General features: G+C 46.6%; 1 protein-coding gene across 17 annotated transcripts in view; it reads left to right on the forward strand.

Annotated features, from left to right (window-relative positions):
• Positions 1-19,749, forward strand: part of NCOR1 (nuclear receptor corepressor 1) — a 161,482-nt gene that overhangs the window by 127,618 nt on the left and 14,115 nt on the right. For 12 of the 17 annotated variants that reach the window (XM_047833002.1, XM_047833003.1, XM_047833001.1 and 9 more), the window contains 14 exons: positions 953-1,121; positions 3,010-3,150; positions 4,455-4,538; positions 5,023-5,279; positions 5,613-5,973; positions 8,024-8,251; positions 10,699-10,908; positions 11,389-11,538; positions 11,877-11,984; positions 14,870-15,035; positions 15,216-15,709; positions 18,447-18,575; positions 18,989-19,146; positions 19,293-19,516. In XM_047833002.1, the coding sequence (XP_047688958.1) occupies positions 953-1,121; positions 3,010-3,150; positions 4,455-4,538; positions 5,023-5,279; positions 5,613-5,973; positions 8,024-8,251; positions 10,699-10,908; positions 11,389-11,538; positions 11,877-11,984; positions 14,870-15,035; positions 15,216-15,709; positions 18,447-18,575; positions 18,989-19,146; positions 19,293-19,516 (2,879 nt within the window). The remainder of the gene's footprint in view (positions 1-952; positions 1,122-3,009; positions 3,151-4,454; positions 4,539-5,022; positions 5,280-5,612; positions 5,974-8,023; positions 8,252-10,698; positions 10,909-11,388; positions 11,539-11,876; positions 11,985-14,869; positions 15,036-15,215; positions 15,710-18,446; positions 18,576-18,988; positions 19,147-19,292; positions 19,517-19,749) is intronic. The other 5 variants (XM_047833014.1, XM_047833015.1, XM_047833005.1 and 2 more) reach the window with 3 other exon arrangements.

Below are 19,749 nucleotides of genomic sequence, written 5' to 3' on the forward strand. Positions count from 1 at the left end.
AAAAAAAAATTTTTTTTTTCAACGTTTATTTATTTTTGGGACAGAGAGAGACAGAGCATGAACGGGGGAGGGGCAGAGAGAGAGGGAGACACAGAATCGGAAACAGGCTCCAGGCTCTGAGCCATCAGCCCAGAGCCCGACGTGGGGCTCGAACTCACGGACCGCGAGATCGTAACCTGGCTGAAGTCGGACGCTTAACCGACTGCGCCACCCAGGCGCCCCGAGTTTTGGGGACACTTAATGTGGGAGTGGGCTGGGTCTGGGCCTGCCACTCTCATTTCAACCCAAGCAGCTCACTTTTATAAAGTGTTCTACACATTAGGTGCCATGAGTGATTTTGCTAGAAAGGGAAGGGCTTACTGCTTTAAGGAAGGCTTAGAAAGAACAACGGCCATAGGCACCCTAGAAGAGGACTACTAAATTATGGTGAAAGTTCAGATGATGTGGCCTAAACTGAATCCACATCACAGAATGGAGGCATCTGAGTTTTGTCATTCCTGCCCCCCACGTCCCCCATTGGTGACCAGAAGGCACACAGTTTGGGAACTGCAGGTTCTTTTTCTCTTATGACAATGTGAGAGCAAGTTGTGGACTCTATATTTAAAACTTTATTTATTACCTCTTTTTTATTAGACATTTTGAAAAAAAAAGTATTACATTTGCATGATTTTGGGTCTTAAGACAGATTTTTTTCCCCCCTGGGCATGAAGAGGTTTGACCTCAAGGTGGGGAAGAAAGCTGATTTGACTCATATATACCTGTTTTGTATGGCAGGGTTCAAGGACAAAAAGGTACAGTGTTTCTTAATGTTTATACAAACTTAATGTCTGGTCCTCTTGTGTCTTTGACCTTCTTTGTAGATACAGTTTGATCTCTCAGTGTGGTAGGTTAAGTTTTCTGAGTGTCTCACGTTTCCTCTAAATCCGAGTGTTTATGTTTGATTCGATGGCAGGGTACCCCAGCTCTGTCACAGGCTGGCATACCAGCTGAGGCTCTGGTGAAGGGATCCATTTCTAGAATGCCCATTGAAGAGAACAGTCCTGAGAAGGGCAGAGAGGAAGCTGCATCAAAAGGTCATGTTATTTATGAAGGCAAAAGTGGACACATCTTATCATATGACAGTAAGTATGTCGTCTGTACTCTGAAGCCAGAACTGTAACGTATGACTAAAACATGGACTCTGGTTCCCCACCTACTTGCTTGGGGGAGTTAGTTTTCCTTCCTGAGCCCAAGTTTAATCTCTGTAAAAGGGGTTAACAGTAGTGCCTTCTCATGGAACTTTTGTGAAAATTTAACTCCGATGGAGACCGTCAATGAAAAGTGATAAACCATGTAGAGCCCATAGTAAGTGGTTCTGTCAGTGGTAGCTAACATCACCTGTGGCCAGTTGATTTAGCCAAAGAAAATATTCTTTGTTTCACTGTAGTAGAATCACTTTTACCTTAGAGATCTCTTTTATGCATTAAGAATTAGGGAGTAGGAGCGCCTAGGTGGCTCAGTCGGTTGAGTGTCCGACTCTTGATTTGGGCTCAGGTCATGATCTCACAGTCCGTAGGGTCGAGCCCTTCATCAAGCTCCATGCTGACAGTGGAGCCTTTCTGGGATTCTCTCTCCCCTTCTGTCTCACTCTGCCCCTCCCTCCCTCACTTGCGTTCTCTGTCTCAACTTGAAAACTTAAAAAAAAAAAAAAAGAATTAGGGAGTAGATACTAGTCTGATAATCCTAGAAAGGGCATTGAATTTAAATTCTACTTAAATAAAACTAGTTTAATGTCTGTGTGTGTGTCAACATTTTCTTTAGATGTATTCTTAGGTTATATTTTCTCATTAACGTTACAACAGTGATTCAGTTATGGTATCACAGCCAAGCGAGGGACTGGATTTGCGTTCCCATTTGCAACTTTTTTGTGAACCGAGTAGTCCTTAGTCATGCTTTATCTTTCTCTTTGAGTACAGCGACATAAGGTATGCCAGCAACAGTGACTGATGTAGAACACATGGTAACTTTCTTATTTCCTTCCTCCTTTCTTGTTTTAACATTTCTGGCATACACTGATTTACATTTTGCTTCTGGAGGAAGAAATTAACGGACATTGCCTAAGCCAGAAGTCTGGATGTCATCCTTGACACTTCCTTCTCTTCCCCCCTCCAGTCAGTCCTAAGTTGTTTCCGTTTTCTTTTCTGAATTCTCTGGAATCCATCCATTGCTCTGTATTCCCCACTGCCACCATCATCTTTCACCCGGACCACTCGGCAGCCGCCTCACTGATCTCCCCACCTTTCGTCGTAGCCCATGTTCAGAACCGTATCACGTCACTTCCTCCTCGAGTCTTCATTGCTTTAAAGTCACTGTACGCCCTTCCTTTGGCTTCATCCCCCCTCTACCACCTGCTGTCAGCAACTCTCTCAGGCTGTTCCCTTCCCACCTTCTCCCTTACCTGCTTTGCTCTGCCTGCCACGCACTCTCGCTCCAGCCCCGACCCCCACATCAGCAACGGTCCCACCATGTCTCCCCTTGGGGGTCTGTGTGCTCACTGTTCCCTTGGCCTCTACCACCTCCTGGTCCCTTTACCTCTCACTTGAAGCACCTCCTACTTGTCTTTTAGTTCTCAGCTTGCACATGACTTCTAGGCAGCCTCATCCGAGCCTTTTAAGCGTTGGGTTCACCCACACTGTTCTTACAGGACGTTGCGCCACTCTTTTCATAGTCCCGACTGCACTCTACAGCAGTTCCCTAGTACTTTATCTGCACCCGCCATGATTGGGTGAGTTTCATGAGGGGAGGGGCTTAATTTGTTCACTTCTCTGCAAGCCTAGCTTATGCCTGGCACTCAGATATATTTGAATTAATGAAGAAAATTTTCATAAATATCATCCACATAGCAGTATGTCGTAAGTTGACTAGTTTTTATGTCATTATTTTTATAAGATAGACTATGAAACTAAGATAAATGATTTACTGTAGAAGAGGTCTTGGGCGCTGAGCAATTCTTGTTTCTATATTCTACAGATATTAAGAATGCCCGAGAAGGGACAAGGAGTCCAAGAACAGCTCATGAAATCAGTTTAAAAAGAAGCTATGAATCAGTGGAAGGAAATATAAAGCAAGGGTTGTCAATGAGGGAGTCTCCTGTGTCAGCACCACTAGAGGGTAAAATGTTGTTTCCAGAACATTTATTCTAGATACATTTAATTTTGTACAGCAAATTTGCATGGCTGGGTTAGGTTGTATTCAGTCTGTTATTTCTACCTGAGATTTCTATTCATATTAACATATAAATGAAACCTACATTAATGTTATCATAGTAATAATATAAACACAGTAAAGTATGTAATATATAATTAATACTTTATTAATATGATGCTTATTAATATGTTTACATTTATATTCATATCTACATATACCTCAAGTACGTGACAGCGGAAGGGAGTAAAATTAAACATCATTGTCATATCATGTGCTCATGCAATTTGAAGATTATTCCTGCTAGGGTTAAGTGAATTGAAAAATGTAAAATTCATTCTGATAACTTTGTTTTTATTGTGAGGCAGTTAAAGTCGTGTCATAGAACAAAGACGTGTATTTGAATTTCAGCTGCACCCTTTCCTGATGAATTTCTCCCCACGAGTTTCATCTTTTAAAGGGATTGTAGTTACCATTGTGTGAGGATTGGAGACGGGTGTCCAGCCTTGTGCTGACCGTACACGATGTGCATGATACATGATAGCTGTGTTTTATTTTGTTAATGGCTGACTTTCTTTAAATCTTAACCTGCCTCGAGTGTTTCATGTTATTCTAGGTGAAATACTAAAAACAGGGTAAGGATTCTTCAATCTTAGAAGTCCTGTGCAATTTTCTAAGAGCTGGATTCTCTCTATGTTAAAAAATTAAAAAACAAAAAACCTCACTTCCCTTCCTTTTAGGGTAAATGCATGTGATTATTTCCAGTCCTTGAGCCAATTTTTTTCTGATATGATGTGAAGCTTTTTAAGAGGTTATTTATAGCTCTTTCATTTTGATTTGCATATTTTCGTTCATGTATGTTGCCTGTGTATGAGGTGCCCATCTTTCATGTTTCCCTTTCTCAGAGGTCTAGTTCAGAGCTAGACAGTGGTCCTCAGCCTCTCTGTGCCCTCTCACCTGGAGAAAGAAGCATTGGGATTTTGCATTTAGCTTTGGAAGTGTCTTTCTTTCCTTTTTGATTTATAATAGATGTCTTCTGTGGTTATTTTCTATTTAGGAGAACATTTACAAAGGAACCAATGATGTCACATTGGGTACTTCCAACTTTTTTTTTTTCTTCCATGATACCCTCTGAATAGCTCACAAATTTAAGATGATCTCTCTCCATAAAGCTTTTATCAAAAAGTCTATACTCTATGGTCAGTATAAAGTATGTGAAAATTGAAATACACATCGTGTTTAATGCTTGAATTGCTTTCTTGCTTTGAAAGGGCTGATATGCCGAGCATTACCCAGGGGGAGCCCTCATTCTGACCTCAAAGAAAGGACTGTGCTGTCTGGTTCCATAATGCAGGGTAAACTCTTTGCTTGTTTTCGCTTTTTTATTCATGATGGCCTCATTGGCAAAGTACTTTGACATTAATGTGCAGCGCATGAAACCTGCTTTGCAAGTATTTTCCCTTTTGAAATATTAGATACTTGATGTCAGCTCTTCTGTTTCTGGGCTACATAGTTTATTTGAAAATGATAGTTGCCTAATCTTTGAGTAGAGAGACATTTTTCTTATGTAAGAACCATTCTCTGAATGTGATAAACAAACGTATTAAATCTTGAACAACGCCCATGAAATGATGACTTATGAATATTTAAGGATGTGTTGTAAACAGAAAATTGATTAGAAACTGAAGATGATAAGGTATTAAATTTTTTCAATAACGGTAAAATGTACGTAACAACATTTACCATTTTAACAGTTTTTAAGCGTACAGCTCAGTGGCATTGTTATGCGACCATTGGCATTATTTTAACAAGTATTTTTTCTTTAATTTTTTCTTGAAGGCACACCAAGAGCAACCACCGAAAGCTTTGAAGATGGCCTAAAATATCCGAAACAGATTAAAAGGGAGAGTCCTCCCATACGAGCGTTTGAAGGCGCCATTACCAAAGGAAAACCATATGATGGTATTACCACCATCAAAGAAATGGGGCGTTCCATTCATGAGATTCCACGGCAAGATATTTTAACTCAGGAAAGCCGTAAAACTCCAGAGGTGGTCCAGAGCACAAGGCCAATCATTGAGGGTTCCATCTCCCAGGTAACTAGAACAGGGTTCTTTCTGTCAGCCATTCCGCCTCAGACTGTGATACTCATGGAGCATTTTAAAAAGCACGACTTAATAATCATAAGTAGTTCTCGTGAGGTCTGATGTCTTGGAGGTAAACGTGAAAGTTTACGTATGCTTTATCGTTCGTTTTCTCGTGTGTGTCGCGAGAAGGCGCATAGCTCTGGATCGGCGGGCCTGTGACAGAGACATCCACACAGACAGTAAGGGTCACCAGAACAAAATGTGGTTGCCGTGGGCCGTACTGACATGGGATGGAGGAGTCTCCAGCTGCCTTGGGCTACCTGTGCCGTTTGTTTCCTTTAGGGTACACCGATAAAGTTTGACAGCAACTCAGGTCAATCTGCCATCAAACACAACGTCAAGTCTTTAATCACGGGGCCTAACAAACTACCCCGTGGAATGCCTCCACTGGAAATTGTGCCAGAGAACATCAAAGTGGTAGAACGGGGGAAATACGAGGATGTGAAGGCAGGCGAGCCAGTGCGTTCCCGACATACATCGGTGGTAAGCTCTGGCCCCTCAGTTCTTAGGTCGACACTTCACGAAGCTCCCAAAGCACAACTGAGCCCAGGGATCTACGACGACAGCAGTGCCCGGCGGACGCCTGTGAGTTATCAGAGCACCATGTCCAGAGGCTCGCCTATGATGAACAGAACTTCGGATGGTGCGTTACTCTTCTGCCCTTGTCTGCTCATGTTTATTCGCGTTCCCCAAACCTCTGGCAGGTAGTAAATGCTGAAGTGTTAGCTTTCGACTGTCACGAGATCTGTAGGTTGTGCTGGATGCGAGGGCTGTAGGGAAGGCTACCAGGTGAAAAGCTGATATGATTGCAGGTAAGATATCTAATACTTTAATCACGTGCACGGTATGCTGGAGTCCAGAAATGCTCTGGAATAAGTACGTTCTCAGAGTGGATTTGCAGCTAACCCTACAAGGTTTTCTGGAAGTCAGTGTTGACAACTGCTCCGCGGCAGTCTGGCATGGCAGTTGAAAGCTTAGGCCACAGAGCAAGACTGCCTAGCCTCGAATTAAGGTTCTTCTTCCCGCACGGACTTGTATCGGTTACGTAACTTAACGTAATATTAAGGCTTCCCTTCCTGGACTGTTGTGAAGGCCAAGTGAACTAATGTGTCTGAAGACCTTTAAAAGGAAAGAATGAGTAGTACTTGGCATGTATGAAGGACTCGATAAACGCAAACTGTTGTCGTTGCCGGTATTGTTACTGTTGTCACTGTGACTCCATGCCTCTTGGGCTTTCTGCTGCCAGCGGGTACATGAGTAAGGTAAGAGGCATTGATTTTTACCAGGCGGTCCCCGAAACGATCTGCGGACCTTAGCAATGTCCTCACTCATCATTTTAAGCTGTATTGCAATACATATTTATTGAGGGCTCATGTGCAAGATCCTGGCTGGACACCGTGAGAGCTGTCGAGGTGAAGTGCTTTGTGCAGTGGGAGGAGGAGAAGAGAAGAGGGAAGAGTCTGCTGGGCAGTAGGACGGTGAATGCAGATCCTTGGGCCCAGTTTTGAAGGAGAATTGCCTCCCCCTCTGCCGCCCATTCCGAGGGAGAAGGCACTCTGTTTGAGCAAGCTGGGGCTCAGAAGGGGACGTAATAAACCACTACGATTTCTTGGTGTCATCAGGCAGGTTTGTGTAATCATGGCTAAGTTGATATTATCAAAATATTAATAATTAGACGGTGGTGAGGACTGATCAGTGCCACTGATACACTCAGTGTAATGGTACATTGTATGTTCTGTGTGTTTTCAACAATTATTAAAAACAGTTGAGGGTGATGGCCACTACGTGTTGGCATATGGTAAGCATCAGGGGGATAATCCAACCTCCGAATACTATTGTTTAAAAAGAAGAGGCTGAAGGAGGGAGGTGGTTGATACTGGTGAGCTTGTAAGAAAGTCTTTGTGGAAGTAGAGAGCAAGGAAAAATAGTATAACTTCAGGACTAGTGGGCCGCAGGGAGGCTGGGTGACGCAGGCAGAGAGGGGGTTGTGAGTTGATATACGTACGTGTGGGATCGAAAAGAATTTGCAATGTTAGAGTCATACAGAACACAAAAATCATTTATAATGGGACTTAAAGAGGAGTGTTGAACTTCATTTTTAATCTTAATATTAGGTGATAAAATGCTGGTGCTGTGATCCAAAAGGCGGTGGTCTCCAAATCTCAAAAGCTTCTACTAGTTCTTCCCATTTGCGTAAGATTAACTATTAAACGTTTGGTGGAAGCAGATAAAAATATAAATATCGTCTGTATTTGACTGAGTGAGAAATGGAGAAATACAGCTGACCCTTGAACAACACGGGTTTGAGCCGCGTGGGTCCACTTAGGTGGATTTTTTTTTTTTTTAGTAAATACAGTGCTCTCTGTAAATGTATCTCTCTCTTAGAATTTTCTTAACATTTTCTTTTCTCTAGCTTACCGTATTGTAAGAATATAGGGCATAATACATATAACACATAAGATGATGTGCTGATCAACTGTTTATGTTACCAGTGAGGCTTCCAGCCAATAGTATAGTAGGCTGTTAGTTTATGGGGAGTCTAACGTTATGTATGAATTGTTGACTGTTGCAGGGGGGTGGGGTGCTTGGTGCCTCTAACCCTGCATTGTTCAAGGATCAACTGTATAATCCTACTTCACAAGTTTTCTTAAGAAGTCGTGGGGTTGCTTTTTTTGTTTTTGTTTTTTTTCCAGTTACCATCTCTTCTAGCAAGTCTACCAATCATGAAAGAAAATCGACACTGACCCCTACCCAGAGGGAAAGTATACCGGCGAAGTCTCCGGTGCCTGGGGTGGACCCGGTAGTAAGCCACAGCCCTTTCGATCCCCATCACAGGGGCAGCACCACGGGAGAGGTTTATCGGAGCCATCTTCCCACGCATTTGGATCCCGCCATGCCGTTTCACAGGGCTCTGGATCCTGGTAAGCACAGCGTGTGGTGAGGATGTATGGCGAAGAAACGATGTACCTGTATGACTTTTTAAGCTCCGTTTATTAAAGTATAATACGCAGACTGTTGCGTACATTGTTAGTGTGCAGCTCACTGACCTTTCACACACTCCACACGCCCATGTTACCAGTTCTGAAATCCCGAAACCGGCACCCGTTACAGAACAGAAACAAAGAGGTATGGCATTTGGTTAAGCTGATTGAAAAGGTGGGCCCATGTGAAGGATTGTTTTTAAATGACACAGGCATACCTAAACATTTGAATTCACCGTATAGACATTCATTCACCAGAATTCTGATCTTGGGCCAGGGTCCACCGATGAAACTGCACCCTTTTCTTTGCTACATAAACGATACTCACATTTCCGTGTTTGCTTTTTTAAGTGAAGCTGGAATTTAAAACCACTTGAATCGCACTACAGAATCCTTTCAGATTTTTTTTTTTTGTCTTAAAATTATCTTGTCCATACGTGATTCAGCTTCTGTCTTGAGTCTTTCCAAAGCAGTTGACTTAGTTTCCAGAGAAACCACTTTTTGTTCTTCCCTCAACAACCTCCAGATTCTTTCATTAAGTTACGTAATCACAGTGGCAGGTACGGCAGGAAGGAACTTTGGAACAGACAGACGGCCTCTGGCTGTGGGTGAACATCCCTCGTGTAGGTGCAGGAGTCCGTCGGTTTTCTAGCGAGCGGTCTGTGCTGGGCTCAGGGTCATGTGCTCTACTGAGGGAAAGGAGCCCTGTCAGTGTGTCGGTGGCTGTCCTGATGCACCTGCTGGGCCAGCTGCCCCCTGTCCTCCCCGCCCCTGGTGCCTGCTCCCCTTGCCCACCGACCCTGCCTCAAATGTGTTTTCTGCTCATCCTCTCCTCTCTCCTAAATTGCTCGCTTGTCACATCCTTCAGGTTGAAATTGGGACACAGACCACCTTTGTTTTACTGTGGTCCTTAGAGAAGAGATGTTCATTACCAGTATGCCAGGATTTCTAAGTGTTAGTTTCACTTTCTAGTAGCAAGGTGCCTGTAGAAAATATTGTACCTTCTGAGGGTTGTATCAGTGCCATCAGGTCGTTTGTCACTTGAGAACACTAAGTTTCAGAGGAGCCTACATTTAATTCTTCAGGGACTGTCTCCCAGAATTGAGACAGGAGCTCCCACAGATTCCACTGACAGAATCACCCGGCTGGGAGTTCCGGGTGAAGAAAGGGGAGGCAAACATTCCAGAAAACTGGTTATTTGTTTTTCTGGGGAGAACGTGTATATGTAAAATAGTTCACTCAAGTTTTCAGACAACGTTGAAGGTTTATACCTTCATGGAGTGATACCATAGTCCTGTACTTTGTAGCAGTTTTATTTACTGGTTATTTTTGAGCTGGAGCTGGATTCTAAATATTTTGAGCATAGAGACTTTTCCTCCTACTTTTTACCACACATACCTACCCCTTCCTAGCATCTCGTGTCATGCTCTGACCTAGGCTAGTCAGCCTATGGCCAGGGGGCTAAATCCTGCTGCTGCCTGTTTGTGTAAATAAAGTTTTATTAGAACACAGGCAGTTATTTGTTGATGCTTTGTCTGTGGGTGCTTTCATTTTCTCTGTGCAGCTACACTGGGAAAGTTGAGTAGGTGGAACAGACCATATGGTCCACAAAACCTAATATATTTACCATCCGGCCTTTAAGTTTGCCGTTCTCTGCTCTAAACACATGGATTAATTAAATGCTTGTGGACTAATCCTCTTCAGCCCCAGGAAAGTGTGTTCACATATATTTCTGTTCGGTTGTGTTGAATGACTGGCACTACAAAAATAATTTCTCAAATGCAGCCCTTGAGACTTAGGTGAAAAATAAAAGTTACATGGCAAAGATGGAAAGTGAAACTAGTGGAGAAGTTTTTTAGCTCCTGTTCTACTTGGTAAACAGGTTCATACTCCTATTGTGTCTAGTTTCTCCCCCTTTTCCATCACATCTGATTTGATTTATTTATAATTAAAAAGGGTTTTTTTTAATGTTTAATGTTGGGAGAGAGAGACAGAGTACAAGCAGGCGAGGGGCAAAGAGCAAAGTAGACACATAGTCTGAAGCAGGCTCCAGACTCTGAGCCGTCAGCACAGAGCCCAACGCGGGGCTCGAACTCACTGACCGCGAGATCATGACCTGAGTGGAAGTCGGACACTCAGCCGACGGGGCACCCAGGCGCCCCTTTCACATCTGACTTTAGAATGCGTATATTCATACTGCCGATGTGTCGGGGTCTAAAATGAATCTCCCTTAATCCCTGTTCCGTTCCTACCCACGCCGAATAAGGGCTGCATGCGCATTTTAGCTGGAGAGCGAGAGCCCCGCCTCTTTCTGTGGGTGATGTTCGGCAAAGGAACCTCACGTGGACTCAGTCAGCTGAACACCTTTCTCTTGTTCTCTCTGCCAGCAGCTGCTGCTTACCTGTTTCAGAGACAGCTCTCACCAACCCCAGCTTACCCGAGTCAGTATCAGCTTTACGCGATGGAGAACACGAGACAGACAATCCTCAATGATTACATTACCTCACAGCAGATGCAGGTGAACCTGCGCCCAGATGTGGCCAGAGGCCTCTCCCCGCGGGAGCAGCAGCTGGGTCTCCCGTACCCGGCAACGAGGGGTGTGTGTCTTTGCGTTTCGGTTTCATGAGTGCGTTATGTGTACTGAGTATCAATGAGTATTTATTGAATGAATGATGGAAAGAATGAAGAGGCAGCCATATCCTTGGCCGTGTAGCTTTTAGGCCTTGAAGGCAGATGAAGAAATGTGTCAGACGGGGTGTTTTGGTGAACACTGAACTAACTAAATGAAGTCATTGAGCTGGGTGTTTGAAATCATTGTTTTTTCAGTTTGCTGCCTCCCTCTGTAATCTGTTCGTGCTTTTAGGTTACTGGTATGGGGCATAGTATTTCATGGCCTTCTGTAGACTTAAAGACGGCCTTACAAAGTGATGATGATCTGGGCCATTTTTATTTATACCGTATAACAAAGTATCGCTGGGTTATAGAGATAAACCATATAAAATAGCCACATACAGTTCTGTATCTTTAGAAAGACTGAGACTTGACATAATTTTATCGTATTTTTGTCTTTTGAGCAGGAATCATTGACCTGACCAATATGCCTCCAGCAATTTTAGTGCCTCATCCAGGGGGAACAAATACTCCACCCATGGACAGAATCACTTATATTCCTGGTACACAGATTACGTTCCCCCCCAGGCCATACAACTCTGCTTCTATGTCTCCAGGTGAGAGTCTGCGGCCACGCCCCCCCCCCCCCCCCCCCCCCCCCCGACCACCGTGTTGACAGAATGGCCTTTGAAGGCATTTCAGGCAGTTGTCCCCCATTTGGTCTTTCACTTAAGATTTAGTAATAGTTCTACTATGCCGTTCTGTCGCCAGATACTCTAGAAACATCCTAAATGCTCGTGTTGGGCTTTAGTTGTCATCCAAAACTCTTAACCTTCCCACACGTGGAGTTTGGAGCGTTTTGGAAACCTTTCAGCCACTTGAGACTTTACACGTTGTGTGTACCTGACAGGTTGATGTTTTTGTCTTGAAGTGGCGGACTTCGCGTGTTTTACAGGACACTCGACGCACCTTGCAGCGGCCGCGAGCGCGGAGCGGGAGCGGGAGCGCGAGAAGGAGCGGGAGCGGATAGCCGCGGCGTCCTCGGACCTCTACCTGCGGTCGGGTGAGTGGCGTGGCTTTGTTCATTCCGCACCCGCTCCTGCCGTGGGGATGCCGAGGTCATCTCACACACGGGGATCCTGAGACAGAAAGCGATTTCAGGCCGTAAGTGAAGGACGGGTGAGAGCGCCATCGAGGTTTAAATGGTGCAGACGTGAATTTGGAACAGGAAGGTGACGTTTTCACGAGGAAGGCGTCATTTGGATCTGGCCCCCAGCAGTTGGCTACGAAGACGCTGTGTGAAGACACTGGGCGAGGGGCTCATTGAAGCTGGACTCGTCGAGCTGGACTTGGAGGAAGAGTGGAAATACAGTTAGAAGGAGGGCTGGCACTTGGAGATGACAGGTGCTGCCATTCGGCAGGGAGGCAGGTGACACGAGGGGGCACGGACACAGGAGGGGCTTGAGGTGGATTAGAACCCCGGAGGGGGGCACGTGCTGCCACCAGAATAGCAAGGCCGCGACGGTCGCGCACAACGGCTTGAGATGTTTGGCACTGGGAGAGGCCAGAAAGGAACTGCTTGGGAAGAATGCCTTTGAGGCGAACGGGAAGGACTCGGCAGTAACTGGACGCAGCGGCTGAGGAAGAGATGAGAAACAAGATCGGCCCTCACGTAAGATAGAGGGGGATTAACGAAAGTGAAGAGCGGAGGGGTTTTACCACGTGACACGCTTTGATGCGTCTCTGGGACGTTCTTATCTGTGGCATATCTGTCTTCTTGCGTTGGGCTCCATCAGTGGAATGAAACCACGTCCCACGTCCATGTTGCCGGGTAGACAGATCTGGCACTTAGGACAACGGACGGCTTGGACTTGGTGACCCGGGAGTCCCCCATAAGTGTTGAGACTCTGGCTCGGCTGAGCTCTCCAGGCGGCAAGCGTGCGGGGAGAGGAGCCGGTCCGTCCTTGGAGGTTGCGGGGAGGGATGTTTCCGACGCGGGGCTGGTCAGAGAGGGCGGTGTGGAACCGGAGGGCACACTCCTGGTCGTGGGGAACAGACCCTTAAAATCAAAGTGGTGGCAGTATAGAGCGGGGGTCCAAAGCCGGTCCTCGTGCTCGACTCCGTGACGCCATTCCTGAGGATTTATCTTGAATAGTTCCGCGCTTGCAAAGCCTAAAGACCTGTAGCTGCGGTCTGCTGTCCGCAGATAGGCGGGAATCACTGCGTCTGACCACAGGAAGTGCTGTAACGCATAGCGAGGTAGCACCCGAGTACCGATCCTACACTGGCCACATACAAACGTGAAACGCATTTAATTAAAGCGTCACTGCGGTAGGAACTAGATTTTGAAAATGCTCGTGATCCCACTAACGGATAACACGCAGACTCGAGACGATAGACACCATTTCTCCCACCAGACACTTGAACGGTTTGTGAGTATTCTGTGTCGGTGTGACTAAAGAAACGCTGACTCTCACGCGTCATCAGGTGGCAGCGTAAATAGGAACAGTCTTGGCCGAGATACAGAAATTTAAATAGCAGCCCCTCTCCTAGGAATATAGACGTGCTGGTGGAAGCTGATGTATGGTTGGAAGGGAGAAGATTGCTGAAGAGGTGCGGCCAGGTGGTACCTGCTGTGGGGACAGGGACACACGGTAAAACTGCCGGCGCCTCTGAGGGCGGAGAACGGAGGAGGCGGAGGAGGGAGTGAAGAGCGAGGGAGTCTGAGCTCTTCCCAGAGAGTCGTGCGGCACAGAGTCCAAGTTGTGGCTTTGTTCGGGGAGAGCTGTGGTCAAGCGAACAAAAACAGCTCAGCTGCTGGAGGAGGTGGTTAGCGGAGCTGATCTGGGGGCGGGCGGAGTGAGTGATCACGTGTCCACAGAGGGAAAGTGTCCCCTGGGAGCGCCGAGCCGCGAGGCGCGGAGCGGAGCGGGGAGAGCTGTGGCTGAGTGAAGCCTCCTCGGACCCTGGGGTGGTGGCAGCTCTCATCACGTGTGTCGTCCTCGTCACGATGTTTAGACGGCGGCGCCGAATGGGAGTTTGGAAACGGTAAACACGCCGGAGTTTGAGGAAAACTCTGAGAGATGAGCTTACCTGATTTTTGTTAACGTTTATTGGTTTTGAGAGCGAGAGAGCGAGAGCGCACGCGCGCACAGATGCTGGAGGGGCAGAGAGAGAGAATCCCAGGGAGGCTTAATGGCTGTCACCTCAGAATCCGACTAGGGGCTCGATCTCACAAACCGCGAGCTCATGACCTGAGCCGAAATCAAGTGTCAGATGCTGAACTGAGCCACCCAGGTGCCCCCGATTTGTATTAGCACAGCCGACCCTGTACTCAGGTGAGGGGCGCTGACCCCCCACGCAGCGGGGGGAAAATCCAAGTATAACTTTGACTCCCCCCAAACTGCCAGTCGCTTACTATTTATTGCCTGGAAACCTTACCGCTAACATAGATAGTTGATTACCCATATTTTGTATGCATGTCTCATATATATATGTCCTTACAATAAAGTGAGCTAGAGAACAGAAATTGATGAGAAAATGATAAGAGAAAACACAGTTACGGTACTGTACTGTATTTAAAAAAAAAAAATCCACAGGTAGGTGGCCCGGTGCAGTTCAAATCCCTGTTGTTCAAGGATCAACTGTACTTCACTGTTGGTGTCATTTTTGTTTCTGTCAGGAATCACAGAAATGAAAGCACCAGTAAATGAGAGTGGATGTTTTTCTCTCGAGCTACGAGCCTGGTTTTATTACATCTTTATTGAGAAACTCGTGTGGAACATGAGCAAGGCCAAAAGGCGGGCCATCAAGTTTCTTAACGTTTTCTCTTGTCAGGAATAACTAAGAAAGGAACGGTCCCTAAATGTGGCCGTCTCTAGGTTCTTCCTCGGGGCTTGTCTTCCCTTCCCTCTTCTTTGTTTTATTTTATTTTTTTGGCCTTCACAGGCTCCGAACAGCCGGGCCGACCTGGCAGCCACGGGTATGTCCGCTCCCCGTCCCCTTCAGTGAGAGCTCAGGAGCCCATGTTGCAGCAGAGACCCAGCGTTTTCCAGGGAACCAACGGAACCAGTGTAATCACACCTTTGGATCCAAGCGCTCAGCTGCGAATCATGTGAGTCTCCCGGACACGTTCGGACCAAGGACAAACAGACGGTCTCTTGCGTACCGCGCACTTTTAGATCGGTGGCCGCCCGACACGTCTTGGTGTGCGGTGGACCCCGCCGCCTCCCCAGCGCGCCCCCGGTAGAGCCCGCCCTTCACGGAGCTGTGTGTGGTTTGCTTCTGTTCGCAGGCCGCTGCCCGCCGGGGGCCCGTCGATAAGCCAGGGCCTGCCGGCCTCCCGCTACAGCACCGCTGCGGACGCCCTGGCCGCCCTCGTGGACGCCGCAGCCTCTGCCCCCCAGATGGAGGTTTCCAAAACGAAAGAGAGTAAGCATGAAGCTTCCAGGTTAGAAGAAACTTTGAGAAGCAGGTCAGCCGCAGTTAGTGAACAGCAGCAGCTAGAGCAGAAAAGCCTGGAGGCGGAGAAGAGATCTGTTCAGTGTCTGTACACCTCGGCCGCCTTTCCAAGTGGCAAGCCCCAGCCTCACTCTTCGGTAGTTTATTCAGAGGCTGGGAAAGATAAAGGGCCTCCTCCAAAATCCAGATATGAGGAAGAGCTAAGGACCCGAGGGAAGACTACCATTACCGCAGCTAACTTCATAGACGTGATCATCACCCGGCAAATTGCCTCGGACAAGGATGCGAGGGAACGTGGCTCTCAAAGTTCAGACTCTTCTAGTAGCTGTATGTATCTTCATCTGAGTTTTGCAATGTGATATCTGAGTAAAGAATTACTTTCTTCTCTAGGTAAAGCAGAGCTATACGGTGTAAGGAAAATCCTGACCTTGCTCATAATTGTCATGAAAGGGTTTGGTGGGTTTACAGGTGCAAAATGTCTGTCCTGCTGTCTGTCGTGTTTATTTCAACTTCAGCTTCTGAAGTATGCCTGTCCAGGTGTTTTCCATGAGAACCCCGTGCCTTTGGAAAGGTAAAGCTGGGAAGTAGGACAGAGCTCACTAACATTTTCAGGCATCTGAAAGATGACAGATGTGTCGTCAAGCTCTGTGCTACGAAGGCCCCTTCAGGGGGGGACCCTTCAGGGGCGTCTTTTAGGATGTGGCTCGGTATTCAAGTCGATACCCCACAGCCTCTTGTATCCTTTTGCTGAGATACAAAGTTTTAAAAAGCGACACCACCGTCTTACTGGTAATTGGTATTTACATCACATCTGTCTTGCAAGTCGGATTTACAAACAACTTTTTTCACATATTTATTGGTCATTTTTATTCCTCCTTTACGCATAGCCTCATATTCTGTGCTCGTTTTCTAAAATTGTTCTCATGTGTTTCTTTTAACTTTAATTCCGGTGTAAACATACAGCGTTCTGTTAGCTTCAGGTGTGCGATGTAGCGATGCAACGCTTCTGTACGGTTACTCCGTGTGCCTCACTATTAGTGTGCTCTTGATCCTTGTCACCGATTTCCCCCATCCCCCACCCCCTCCCTGCCGGTTGGATTTTGATCAAATCTGGTTCGTCGTTTTGACATCTACCCTCTAAGTCCGTAAGGGTTCACAAATCTACAGTGAGATGCTGGAAAAGTTACTTTGAATTTATTGTTAACAGCTGCCTAAATTCTGTATGGAATTCCTGAAGGAAGCAGCAGGTATTTAAGCGACTGTCAGCTAATGCTTGCCGTAACTTAACCACACGCAGTCCTGTCTCTGCTGTTTCCATTAACGAAACTGAACAGAGTTGGAGATTTCGTGTGCACCAGCATGCGACGTGTAATTCTTTTTACCCCGTGCCTAATTATAATTTGTTTGGGTAAAAATCTGCCCCACGGCTGAGGTTTTTGGGGAGAAGGGGGCAGCTGGATAGTCTGTTGTATAGACAGGAAACTTCTGTTAGCCTGGGATTATGAAGATCTGCAAAATTGGTATTGCATGTGCAGAAACTTGCTCCCTGGGGAAGATCTGTGGTTCCAGGACCGGGATCCAGCCTGTGGCTTACTGAAAACGGTGGCACATGGTTCGCTAGTCGCTGGATAGCCCCTCTTTTCAGGTGGCATGACAGAGCAGACCTTGCTCGAGGAGTCTGGCCTTCAGGTCTGAAGATAGAAAAGCTGTCTTCTTTTCTGACTGGGTTATCCCTGGGTAAATGGCTGGCATGAAGCCGACAGGCTATTTACAGGTACCCTGTATGGTTTTCGGTTTTTCTCTTCAGAGCGTCCTTCCCCCCGCAGGTGAAGCACTGTGCCTTCATCTTCACCTGGCGGCTTCCAGAGGGGTGTGTGCACAGTGCAGCATTAGTCTATCGACTGTATATTGGACGTGGTGAGCAGATTCAGGATGCCGGGTGTTTAAACAGTGATGAATGCCAGGGGCTGCAGAAGTTGCAAAGTAGTATAAATGACTTCGAATACAGTGATTTATTTTAGTTCCCGAAAGCTCATTTCCATCCCAGTTGTCAGGTTCCCGTTCTCCCGAGTGTACTAGAACCTAGCCAGTCGCAACCTGCACGGCCTGGTGAAGGGGGAGGACGAAAGGGCCGTTCAGTTGAGTCCTGGAGGATCATAGGTGGGAGCTTGGTAAGAGTTCATTCCGAACTTCTACACCTGTGTCCAGGACCCACTGACTGATCACACTGGCTGATCCCGGCAGTCATAGACCCTTTGGGCCTCTGACAGTATTCTCGGATTCTTTGCTACAGCCCGTAGATGCAAAGAGCACTCTAAAGTCAGAAGGTTCCGCAACAGAAGGTTACACGTGCCTCTCCCGTCCTTCTGAGGCCGTGGCAAGACTGGGAACGGCTGCCTGGACCCTCACCGCACTGACTCTGTTTTTCTGGGAACGGCTACCCAGAGGGGGCCTTCTCTGACGTGGGCGTCCTTTCTGCCAGGAGAGTGCATTTGCTACTTTTCAGACATTCCCTGCCATTTCTGTGTGTTTTCACGTGTAACAGTGCCAAGAAGTTATTTGGAGTAATACTTTTTGTCAGCAGTACTCCAGTGATTTGAGAAAATCATTATATAATGTTACTTAATCTGTAGCTTTAAAAGCATCCTGGTAACGAAGCCACTGTGTAGCCTGAAAGTTCTTCTAAGAGCTCGTTGTCCCACAGAACTGTAATTCTCGGAAGCAGTGAACCGTTGGGATCTCCCCTCTGAGAAAGGTCCTTCCTGGGGTTCTTCTGCTCCCAGGAGAACGTCACATATCTATCCTCTGCCTCCCCGCCCGAAGGTTTCAGAGGCCACACGGTTTCAGGAACCCTGTGTCCCACAGAGACCAGGGACACTGAGGGAGCACTTGCGGACCTTTGAAACCAATGCATTGAGCTTGTTGGTTGTTATCACTAACCTGGGTGCCACTGAACGTTTCTGAGAATAAAAACCAAAAATATGCGAGTAGGTGTGAAGAATTTGGACTTCTGCAACTTCTTGTCGGATTAGTTTTAAAGTAAGATTCTTTCCTTTTCTTAAAGTATCTTCTCATCGGTATGAAGCGCCTGGCGATGCTATTGAGGTGATCAGCCCTGCCAGCTCGCCAGCGCCGCCCCAGGAGAAGCTACAGGCCTATCAGCCGGAGGTGGTGAAGGCAAACCAAGCAGAAAGTAGGTACTTTTTAGCCACCGGTTTACCTGTTTGCACATCTGCAGGTGTCATTTGCTTCCGATCATCTGCCCAGACCGTGTGCAGGAATAACTGGTTTTGTTTTAGAGTAGTCTTTATGGCTGTAGAACCCTTTTAAGACTGCACCAGTGGAAAATTATCTTGAAGCTTTTATTAAGTTCTCTTTTGTTCATATTTAACGATGCAGAAAATAGCTGATATTTTGTCTACTCATGCTCTCACGGTTTATACTAGTCCTGATAAGCATTTTTTCCTCCAAAATTAAGATCGTGAATTCTGTTTAGCGATAGCACCATGTCCCTCCCATGTGTCCCTGAGTTATGTTTAATCTGATAGTGAGTGACAGGCAGGGGTGTTCCCTGAGTAGGACATCTACCTGTCTGCCCTCCCCTAGGTGAAGCCAGCAGACCATACGAAGGACCATTACATCACTACCGACCCCAGCAGGAATCCCTGTCTCCACAGCAGCAGCTGCCCCCCTCTTCACAGGCCGACGGGGTGGGGCAAGTGCCCAGGACCCACCGACTGATCACACTCGCTGATCACATCTGTGTAAGTTCTTCTGTTAATTTTTCTGTTTTTGATCGTGCGGGAGGCACATTTCACAGAAAGTCACAAAAGAGATGTCCAGGTTTTTTGCTACATTTTTGGGCAAGTACTCCGTGGGTTTAACCAATTCCTTCTCTCCTCATTCACAGCAAATCATCACACAAGATTTTGCTAGAAATCAAGTTTCCTCACAGCCTCCCCAGCAGCCTCCCACTTCTACATTCCAAAATTCACCATCTGCTTTGGTGTCCACACCTGTGAGGACTAAAACATCAAATCGTTACAGCCCAGAATCCCAGTCTCAGTCTGTCCACCATCAAAGACCAGGTCCAAGGGTCTCTCCAGAAAATCTTGTGGACAAATCCAGGGGAAGGTATGTTTTGTTTTTCTTTCAAGTTTATTTATATTAGAGAGAGAGAGAGAGAGAGAGAGAGAGAGAGAGAGAGAGAGGCGTGCAATTGTGGGAGGGGCAGAGAGAGAATCCCATGCAGGCTCCAAGCTGTCGCAGAGTCTGATGCGTTGCTCAGTCTCATAAACTGGGAGATCAGGACCTGAGCCGAAATCAAGAGTCAGAAGCTTAACAGTCCGACTGAGCCACCCAGCCGC

Source organism: Prionailurus viverrinus, chromosome E1 (genome assembly GCF_022837055.1).
Source record: "Prionailurus viverrinus isolate Anna chromosome E1, UM_Priviv_1.0, whole genome shotgun sequence".
Lineage (NCBI taxonomy): Eukaryota > Metazoa > Chordata > Mammalia > Carnivora > Felidae > Prionailurus > Prionailurus viverrinus.